The following is an 11,633-nucleotide window of genomic DNA, read 5'->3' on the forward strand; positions in this document are numbered from 1 at the left end:
CATCCATCCATCCATCCATCCATCCATCCATCCGTCCATTTATTTTATTGGCAGGTTTTATCTTGAAGCCTAACTACATTTGGTATTAATGCCATAAATTAATTTGATCAGTATTCATATTTATTTGGTCGGTATGTTTTGTCGGTATGTTTTTACCATCTGTGAAAGGTAGGGTCATGACCTGGGACCTGATTTTTGCAGCTATTTTAGCCGTGAAACATTTATTATCAAAAGGTTTCAATAATCTTAAGACATAGATTCATTGTCCACCAAACACATTCAGGTGATACACATATGTTCATTTATGTGCCGTGTCTCAGAGAGAGAGATTCCAGACTACTGATGTTAAAGTCACATTTAATGACCCTTGAATTGTCTGCCTTTTGGTACTCTTTGCTCAATGAGCTATTGAAGGCTCATTTTTAATGAGCGCACAGACATGCGACCCACTGAACACTTAAACATGCTAGCATATTAGGTTAGCCTGGTAAAACCAGCTTCTTTTTCTTTGCTTCGTATAGAGGTTCTGGACCCTGGGCTATTGAGGAACGACTACTTCCTGGAGTTGTGGACACTGTTGAGGTTTTAAATTTTACATAATCGCTAAAGTTTGGTCATAGCAACATATATAATGCGCCAGTTTGAGTCTGTGAAACTTACAGGAAATTGGCTGTGCTGCGAAAAATCATTCTCTTCTGCGAAGAGAGAAGTGCTGAGCCAAATGTCGGGATGTCTGTTGATGCTAATTTAATATTTGGAAGAGTGGCCAACACGAGTAATGGTTGGTGGTGTAAAATATTAGTTTGAATTGCTAATATTTCTGCTTTTTAAAACATGTAAATAATTTGTGGGTCAGAAAATTGTGCGTCAGAAGGCAGAAGTCTGCTCTGGAACTGGTTCCAGTATCCCTCGCTAGCTAGATTCAAACTAGCTAGCTTGAATGTCCTGTCCATTCCTTCCTCTTTCTCCAAACTCATTTAGCGCTATAAACATAACACCACAACTATCAAAACATTCTACTCCTGATATCATTGAAATAAAGCTAACTGAATAGTAATTTATATGGCTAATTAACCATTTTTCCATGTTTTCCTTCATGGGGCGTTTAAGGAAACAAGTGGCAGTACAGATAAAAACTGTAAGGAAACTCAATGATCAACCAAAACTACAGTAAACTGTCTTCTCTGTTACCAGGAACTCCCAGGCTTATAATTCATATCTCCTAATGGTCAGGACATGAATTATTGATGCTAGTTTGGTGGCTCAGTCCCAGCACGGGGACAGGGTGCTGTCTAGTTCACTATTTCTCTGCCTCTTTTAGGGAAGAAAAATGCTTTTGCAGTAGTGTCTCACCTCGTAAAAGGAAGCCAACATGAATTCTACAAGAGTAATTTTAAACTATATTTCAGAAGGATGTCGCTGGTATGGTTATAGAAAAATAACGTGTTTTGCAAGGAACTTTTCATACTTTTTTTTTAAGTTATGTCTTTCAATCCACTTGAATTGTACATTTAAAAGGTGAAAAACAAGAAGTGCATGTTTAACAAAAACAAATAAAATCAAATTGAGATCAGTTTGTTTTAATTCATATAAAGCTGGGGTTTTATTTCGTATGAACTTTTGGTATCTTCATTGCTGTGTGTGATACATTCTGTTTTTATAAGCATGTTGTTTAAACGTGAAAAGGTTCTGAAGAAGTAAATCTTACTGCATGAACATGAAATGATAAGTCATTTGAATAACTTGTTTGTGTACAATGCTGTAAGAAAATATTTCTGCCCTTTACACATTTCTTCTGTTTGTTTTTTTTTTTTTTTTTTTACCTGTGTCATCAAGAAAACATTTAAATAGAACCTAGCTGACAACATGAAGGGTAAAACTAGCAGATTCAAAAAGATTAGCATAAAAAAATCATAAATGTGTATCGGTCTGGAAAAACTAGCACATTCAAAAAGATTAACAGAAAAAAAAAATCATAAACGTGTATCGGTCTGGAAAAAAAAACATCGTAAATGTTTTGGTTTCCAGCAAGAGAGTCAGTATCCACAAGTAAGGAACACATCAAAGGTGTGAATCTTCCTAGTAGAAAGTAGGCAGCCAACCAAAATTGTTACAACGAACAAACTGGTCAAGAATATCTCGACCATGCCCCAGATTTTAGGAGGAAATGGCTGACTTAAAAGCAATTCTGCAAAGAAAAGTGGGACAATACTGTTCCTCTGTGATTTAAGACCCATTGATGGCAGTCATTGGCGCCAACGGATGACTCAGTGACATGTTGGGTTTTTATGACTCAATTAGTTTTTCCCCCTTTTTTTAAACAGGAACGGTCTGGTTTGGATAGCATTTTATGTCGTAACAAATGAAATCATCGTTTGAAAGCACACTATTCTTACTCAGATGGTCTTTGATACTGAAGTTGGTTTGATGATTCGAAACCTTAAAGTGTGAATGGAAAACAGAAGATATCTGTATGGGGGAAACAACATTTTCACAGAACGGTATATGGAAAGCTAACGCCGTAGAATGTTTTGACACGTCCAGTCCATGCCAGCCCGTCTTAGCTGGGGAATAAATTGTGCAGCAACAGAAAGGCAAAGAGTCGTTAATGACCTCTGCCACTGAAATGCAGAGATTAAGTTTCAGCCCTGGGATGGTTCAAAAACTTTATTTTTAGTTCTACTACTGGGATCAGCAAGAAACCTGGTTCCTGACAAACTGAAAGCTCAACATGATTCACATTTGACAAAAACTCTGAAATGTATTTCGACCCAAGACCATTTGAGTAGTCTGTTTGAATCTAATACCTCTGATTTCTGGGTCCAAAAGCAATGACTTTTATCTTTTCCGTAAAAGGCGAAGGGATTTTCTAACCCAATTGCTCACTGAGATTATCAACACAATAACTCAGTGACTGTGGTTATGTAGTGACACAGTGATATAATTTGTGTGTCGTGATCGTCAGCATAAACATTGTGAGAGAAGTTGTGGTTCTCTATAATCTGAGCTGTGGGATCATACAGATGTTAACTAAAAGTAGGCCGAGAATTTAGCCTTGAGGAACCCCACAGCTGTTTTTTGGTTTTCCAAACTTACAATTACCGAATGCCCCTGTCTATCAATACATATAATGTAAAAAAAATATTGTGCATCAACCGTAACAGCAATAATAATATTGGATATTGATATAGACAGAAATTTTCATATTGTTACATTCCTAATACCAGACAGTCCCATCCATTTTTCCAGTCTAGAAATCTGTATGTTGTGATTAATTTTCAGATACTGAGTTTGAATAATACCATGACAGACATTATAAATCTGTGTTAAAGTGCATATTGTAAATAGCTTTTATTGATTTTAAAATGCGTAGTTTTTCTTACTGATCTGTCTTTTTTAAAAAGCTACCCTTGTTTAAATTCTATCTATAATAACTAAAGACACAATCGGGGAAAAAATATCAGTTGATGGCAAATATTTGGTTACTGAATGGGAATGGGTATCATAAACAGGAAGCTTCTGGGAAAAAAACCTGTGTTCGGAAAATTGCAATAAACCCGTTATTATGACAAAACCGTATCAATGATGACTTTATGTCAACTTCCTGCCACAAATGTGCATCATAAGGCCAGAAACAGAATGCAACATAAACTGACTACCATGTGGGTATGGGGGATTTTGATGATGATGCAACCAACCGTTTTTAGTGCTCAGTTTATTGTAGGTTGAACACACATCACATTGTCCATGAGAAGGGTCATTGTAAATGCTCTCCAATGGCCAGGAGAGATGAAACGTTTTAAACCACATTTTCATTACAGACTGGTCAAAAATACCGAATTGGAAAACTTTTGGTTCCATATCAGTAAGTGGAAACATCTGGTTGTGCTGCTTGTAGGCGCTAACAGATTTAACTGTAGCTTAAATTATAAGCATGAGAAAGAGTGTGTGTTACTTTTAGCGCCATAGTGATTAATATTAATCAGATTCTTGATATACTCATAAACTAATTTAGCAATCGATTAATCATTAATGGGGATACACAAAAAAAGGCAATTTGCTGAAAGAACGACATACTCTAAGCAGTTTGCAATTAAGATTAAAAAAAAAACAACAACCTTTGCCTGTACATACATTCCACCTAGAACTTGAACGTGCACTAAAGGAATGCTATGTAGTTTCATTTTAGGCAATGAAATGTCTATTTTCTTGTCTGAAAAACTGAATTATTTGCTTATTTGCATCTTATTAATGTACTGCTACTACTTTATTTAAATAAAAAGGCTTAACTGGTTAAATGAAAAATCTGTGCAATGTGCCAAAAATTTTTCTTATTTACCCGATTAATCGATTAATCGTCGATTGCTAAAATAATTGTTAATTGCAGCCTTAGCTACTTTGATAACATAGCATATCTGTTTGCGCTGGGCGGTGGCCTAATTAAACCCTCTGACCAAGACAAATTCAAATACACAAGCTGAGTTCGTCTCAACTCTGGCAGCAGTGAATCAAATTTGCGCGAGAGGTCAGGGTGCTGTATGACATCACGTACTGTGCATTTACAGCCTCCATCGTAAAACCAGGGCATTTCATCATCAGCAGTGACCTGGCTGACCTCTGTCCCAGTCTTCCTGCATCCCCTCCATCCATTTACTGAACAGAAACACTTTTAGATGAATCGGAAAACACGTTGATTTTCATGCTTAGTCACTCTTCCTCCTTACCCTATGTGTTTTTTTGTTTTGTTTGTTTTTTCCCCCAACCTCTAACTTTGCTGGTGAGCTTTGTCGGGGCCACAGAGAGGCTGAGCTGGGAGCTTATACGGCAGGGTTTCTCTGTAGCTCAGCAGCGTCGCAGTTCTGCCCTCTGCGAAGGATGCACCGATGAGTTATTCCCACCTGAGAGGGCTCAGCAATCCTCTGAGGTGGTGGGGAAGATGTTTGTCGAAAAGCAAAAGAAATGGGGGGGGGGATCTCCAGCAGCAGCTTTGATGGGGATGTGAGGCCTAAACTATTCTAGCATATCGCTTTGTGGGTTACTGGGTTTGATATTTATTGTTGACTCTGGGAAAAGCAGGATTCCAAAGTTTCTGATTGTTCTGTAGCTTCTGAACTAAAATCTGTGAGAAACGATTCCAGCCAATTACAGCTGGGAGTTGCTGTGTTTGGGTTGATGTTAACACATCATGGTCAAGTAGTAACTGTATTGATACATTAGACTCAAATATTCTTGTTCATCTTACAAACGTAAGCATATTTAGCTGTTTTAACCTCGCGCTTTACATTTTAGGCAATGAAATGTTTATTTTTGAGGTGAAGACCGTAAAAGTACACTGTCGGACTAAATCATAAGTACAGTATGTTCCTTCATTGGTTTCTTTGTTAGTTCCTTCATTTATCCCTTTGTTTGTTGCTTTCTTCCTTTGCTTATTGCTTTGTTCATTCGATCCTTCGTTTGTTCCATTGTTTGTTCCTTCGTTGGTTCCTTCAATCGTTCCATTGTTCATTCTTTGTTCGTTCCTTCGTTTGTTCCTTTCTTGATTCCTTCGATAATGTGTCCCTTCGTTCATTCCTTCCTTCGTTCATTCCTTTATTCATTCCTTTGTTCAGTACTTTCTTTGTTCCTTTGTCTTTTCTTCCAGCTCTGGTTTGGGAGTTCTTGCAGATTGTTCTTGACACACATTCTGGGCTAAACTTTTTTTTTTCTTACCCTTGGCTTTTGAGAAACATTGATGTTCACATGGTGCATTCCAAGAAGCTTGCCTGCTAAAAGATCTGCGCTTTAGTTTTTTAGAGGTATGAAACGTCCTGGCCAGCAAGAATTCTTCTCTTGTTCTCGCCTCGAGTTAAGAGCTGATTTTTCTGTTCTTGTAGAGGATGTACAGAGCTTAAGTCCAGACGGCATCTTATTATCGGCGCACAGCCTTGGATGGTACAAGTGGATTTTCCCTCTTGTACAGTTGTTTGTTCTAAGCAGCATGTAGCTTAAAATAAACTGTGTTGTTTCCATCTGCCCCTACAACACAAGTATGTTAATATTTCTCTCTATTTAAAACCATTTGCTTCCCTTTAGCTCTTAAATGTACGAAAATATGTATGTAGACAGATTTTATTCCTATGTCGATAACCGTCACTGCAAATTTGAAAGTGAAAAGATGGTGAAAAAAGTAAAAAAAATTCTATTTACAGACCCATTGTAGTTCATTCTAATATTAAAGTGTTTGTATTGGATTCATAAAGGAGAGGTTGAAATTCTACGACTCTTATTTACCTTCACCTACACTTACCTTTAACTTCTGAGCTGCTACACGACTGAAGTATTTCACTAACGAGAAAAGAAAAAAAACTTCTTATCCAAGTTGGAGCAACAAAATCAATACAGCCTGTATATTTATAGAATAATCAAAGAGAATGTGTAATGATTAAGTTTCATCTTTTCAAGGCAAGTAAAGTTTGAAAAGAAAACATTTTATTTGATCAAATCCCCACAGCCACCTTGAACCAAAGGTAACACACGTTAAGTAAAATCAAAGACGCTTATGGAGTGACGGCATCTTCCTGTGCGCTGGTGTTTTGTTTAGTGTAAGGGTCGCGACCTCGGCTGACGGGACCAGCTGGTTAATTCCCACCAGGATGCAAATGCAGATGACCGTTTGCATCCAGACATTCAAATGATGTGTGTACAATACAAACAGGAATTTTTTTACTATTATTGTCATTATTATAGTCTGCAATAGAAGCCAAGGTACAACAGGCCCATAAAAAAAACATTTTTCAGACTTATTTTATTATTTATTTATTTATTATTTATTTATTTATTTTATAAAAAAAAATCATCCCTCTTTGAGCACAATTTCCCTATGGAAATGTGCTCAAAAAATGTATTAAATAAAAAAAAATTAAAACTTAGTTTACTGTGATTTTCCCTATGGAAATTGTGCTCAAAGAGGACAATTCCAAGTCCTCTTTTTGGTGGTGGTGGTGGCAGCATCATGCATCACAGCCAGGCAGACGTTACTTTCTGTGATGTCTTAACGATACTTTAACGTTTCTGGTTGTAATTTGACAAAAATCAATAAAATACGAATAAGTTAAGTCAGCGATGTTCACATTTTTTCCCCCAGGAGCCAAAACTGTCACATTTAAACTACTGGTAGGCCACAAAATGTATTAAATAAAAAAAATGAAAACTTAGTTTACTGTGATTTTGATTTTAATCTTACCTGCCGAGCTATATCCAAAAAGTCTTCAGACTGTTGGCTTATTTAAAAAAAATATATATATTTTTTGTGTCATCAGTTCTTTCTCTTCTGTTGACCAGATTTTGACCATTCCTGACTTGTCATCAGGGGCCGAACAAAATCATTTTAAGGACCACAAATGGCCCCCAGGCCGCACTTTGGACACCCATAAGGTGTTTGACTGTTACTGTAAGTCACTGTGTGCGGTACAAACACATTTTCAGCTTGCTGTTTTGAATCACACATCTGTTAAGATCTCGTTCTGTTTATATGTGTGTGTGTGTGTGTGTGTGTGAGAGAGAGAGGCTGGTAAGCAGGAGGCCTAGCAGATCTTTAAAGAAAGACGTTTGATTTATTCACACAGAGGCCTGGGTGCAGTTGTGCTTAATCACAATCCAGAATGATTAAAGGATAAAGTGACATCGATCGAAGCTTTGCTCGCTAATCCCAGGGTGACGGGGAGAAATCTCAGGTGGGTTTTTGTTAAGATGCTGGCGAAAACCTAAAGAGATTTAAATCTTCCATCCCGTTCCCAACATTGTCTCTAAACTTTTTCATCTCCGAGTTATTTTAATGTTCACTTCGGCAAGAGACATTAAAACTTTTACAGCGTTGTTTTATGGGTTTCTGTCAAAGAAATTTCTTTTATTATTGAGACTTTCAAAGTACGGGATTTTCTGAGTTACAAACAACGTAAAATACTTAAATGTAGACCTTCCATCGTTTTTCCACTCTTCTTGAATGTTGACTTGAGCAGCAACTTACAATTATTTTAGTAATCGATTATTCTAACAATTAATCGAATAAAAAAGACAATATTATAATATTCACAGATTTTTCATTTATCTTCTGTCTTGTACAAAATTAGAAATACTTAAAAATATACAAATAAACAATTCAATTCCCTTTTTAAATAATGAAATCCAGTTACAGCATTCCTTTAGTGTACGATTGATCTTTTGTAGCAAAGGATTCACCAATACAGTGAAGGATTGATCAGTTGAATATTTTTTTACATTAACCAATTAATAATTAATAATTGGATAGTAAAAGGTGAAAAGGTAGATTTTTTTTCTTACAGAATTTGAACCAGGTGAAGCTGAAACTATGCAACAGAGAGTTCTCAGTAGAACATATTTACAGTCAAAGTTTGTCTTATCTTAAATGCTAAATAAGTATTTGCACAGTTTTGACTTCATGTCTGTTGTGAATATGTTATTTCACTAAAAGGCCATTTTTTTTCTTAAAAAAAAACAAAGTCTGAATATTCCAGCTAACGATTAATCGATTACTAAATTAGTGGACAATTATTTCAATCATTAATTCATCGCGATTAATCGTTTCAGACCCAACATTGACTCTATTCTCCTACCTGTTGTTATGAACACTTCATTTGTTCTCTCTCTCTGTTTGTGTGTGTTTGGGTATGCGTGCGTGCGTGCGTGCGTGCGTGCGTGCGTGCGTGCGTGTGTGTGTGTGTGTGTGTGTGTGTGTGTGTGTGTGTGTGTGTGTGCGCGTGTGTGTGTGTGTGTGTGTGTGTGTGTGTGTGTGTGTGTGTGTGTGTGCGCGTGTGCGTGTGTGTAACTGAGTGACTCAACCGTTCCACTGCTGACCACCCACGGATGCTGCTACTGCTGTGTTGTGGTGTAGTCCCTCATGTTCTCTAGCTGCTGATCAGTGTGTGTTCGGCCACAGATTCAGGTCACACTCGGAATTGGCGTGTATGCGTGTGTGTGTGCATGTGTGTGTGTGTGTGTGTGTGTGTGAATTCTCTGCTTTCGTGTCGGAGCCTGTGTGTGTTCCCCTGCGCGGTAATGCAGCTAACCTGATAACGGCCTCATCTGACTTCTGATTAGATCCCAGGTGGTCTGCTTCCTGTTAGAGGGCCGCAGTCAATAGGATTTCCATCAAATGCGATCTTGCTTTATGAGCAGTGACCCTCTAAATGTGCTTCTGTGCCTCCCTCCCCTACTCCGACCAGCACCGGTACCAGTATTTATTACTCAGACTCTGTTAGAGGTCTTGGTTGCCTCTCCGTCTGAACACACATCCTTCCCTTCCACCTCCATGTTTGCTCACACCATATTGCTTCTTTAATTCTCCCTTGTCTCTCTCTCTCTCTCTCTCTATCTCTCTATCTCTCTCAGAGCCGGACTGGGCGTCGCTGACTCTGGGCGTGTTTGTTTGCCAGGCCTGCTCGCTCCTTCACCGGAGCATCCCCCACATCAGCCGGGTCAAGTCGGTGCAGGACACGTGGGAGGACAGCGAGGTGGAGGTAGGCTGAAGGAAAGGATAAATGTTGTTTTTTTTTAAACAAAAGAAAATGTAAATACTGTGGCCTGCATAGAGCTGGACAATCCGGCTGAAAAATGCATCACAACATAAGCGTTTCGCATCAGTCGATACCGATAATTACTGATTAGTTGTTCTTGTTTTAGATGCCTGAAATAATACCAAACTGAAGATGATATGACCTTTCTTGTTTTATCCTTTATTATAAGTCATTATGAGGCACAGTGACGAAACCTGCGCAAGTTACTCTAGGTTGCTAGGTAACCACAAGTTACTCAAGTTGTTTCTAGGTAACCAACGATTGAGTGAGTTAGTTGATGCCTCATACCTTTCTTAGCTACCCTTGAAAGGTTGAGCGGTTAAAGTCTTCCCTCTGCCTACATCTCCCAGAATGCTGTGAGGTTCTACATCAGAGTTCAGTGAAATTACTGAAAATCCTATCCTGTTCCACCCTAACAACACCACCCTGGGATGGTGTTGTTGGGATTGTGCTCATCCTTCTTCCTCCAAACACTGGTGAGTGGAGTTGATACCAAAAAGTTTTATTTTGGACCTGAACATGTGCTGGCCCGAGCAGGAACTTAATCCATGATGGCGTAGTGTTTTACTAGCGGTAACCTTGGTAACTGAGGTCCCAGCCCTCTTTAGGGTCTTGGCCTGGTCCTTCCATGAAGCTGTGGCCTGATCCTTCACCTTCCTCATAATCTAGGGTGTCGGCGCATCCTTGAAATGTCTTAAAAGTTGTTAAATTCATGAGGTCTTGGAATGTCTTAAATTATTTTGTAAAATGTATGTTGGCCTAAAAAGTATGAAATATGTAACAGGATGAGTAATAAACAACCAAACCATGTGACAAAGCAGACCGGCAGAGAGAGACATCCAAACACAGACACTGACCAACACAGTGTGAGCCCTGGTCAGTGTGAGCAGGTCTAAACTTCTCCATGGTAACCAGTTCTCACAATTTGAGCTCCTTTTCTAATTTAATCTTGTTTAGCAGAGTATTTCTATGATTGTGTTCTGACTCTGGGAAGAAACATTCATAAGTTACCATGGGAGATCAGGCCATACTGGGTGTGGCATTTACACTAATACATAGTGAGCAAAGAGTCCAAGCAGAAATGTATGCAGACTTTAAAAAAAGATTTTATTTTAAATTTTGCATTTTTGCTTCTTACGTTGCTCAAGGAGTTTTGGCAGTGTTGTGGTCAAGACCACCTAACCCGAGACCAAGACAAGACCAAGACCAGAGTGTATCGAGACCGAGACAAGACCAAGACTTTTAGGGTCCGAGTCCAAATCAAGACCAAGACCGAGGGAAGTCGAGACCGAGTCAAGACCAAGACCAGCGCCCCGCGCTACATGATACGATAAAATGTGAAATATGATCAAAATTACTTCTCAAATTGATCCTCAAGATTCCCATAAAAACACGTAGATATTAAATACTTAATAAATTTAACCACTATTAAAAGCAGAACAAACTCTTTCTTCTGCTTTGCTTCCATCTCTGTGCTACGATCCGCAGTGGTCTTGTGCCATCCCTAAAAAGATAACGCCCTGGGTGTTTGTCCATGTTGCTCATGTAGCATGTAGCTACTGCAGTGTATGCAGAGGATTACAAGAACAAAGAAGAGTGTTCTGTCAGGTCAGCATATGCTGTCAGATCGTCATATGCTAAGCACAAAGTCACGGCTATATCTGTCAGACACATCATTACCATATAGTTTTATTTAATTAGCAACAAATAATCATGACATAGATCATCATACACTTTATTAACAGTTGTATGGCATCCTGACTTAGCGGTTAAGTAGGTTAATGAGTTTTACACGGGCGTGTGTTGTAGTTGACTGCAGCTGCAGCCAGACCCTGCTATAAATACATTTTGAAACCAGGACAACGCATGTATATCTATAAAGTTATCATGGAAAACAATTGAATTACTTATTTTCGTCATAACTTGTTGCGTATGGTGAACTGACAACTCCCCTGTATGCTATTCTGACAGCGTATGCTGACCTGACAGAACAATCTTCTTTGTTATTGTTATCCTTTGCGAACACTGCAGTATATACATGCGACATGAGCAACCTGGACA

At 38.5% G+C, this 11,633-nt stretch overlaps 1 protein-coding gene across 1 annotated transcript in view; it reads left to right on the forward strand.

Moving 5' to 3' along the window:
• Positions 1-11,633, forward strand: part of LOC103143727 (arf-GAP with dual PH domain-containing protein 1) — a 29,902-nt gene that overhangs the window by 1,623 nt on the left and 16,646 nt on the right. The window contains exon 2 of the mRNA XM_007560370.2: positions 9,388-9,515. Within this exon, the coding sequence (XP_007560432.1) occupies positions 9,388-9,515 (128 nt within the window). The remainder of the gene's footprint in view (positions 1-9,387; positions 9,516-11,633) is intronic.

Source organism: Poecilia formosa, unplaced genomic scaffold (genome assembly GCF_000485575.1).
Source record: "Poecilia formosa unplaced genomic scaffold, Poecilia_formosa-5.1.2 Scaffold4, whole genome shotgun sequence".
NCBI lineage: Eukaryota > Metazoa > Chordata > Actinopteri > Cyprinodontiformes > Poeciliidae > Poecilia > Poecilia formosa.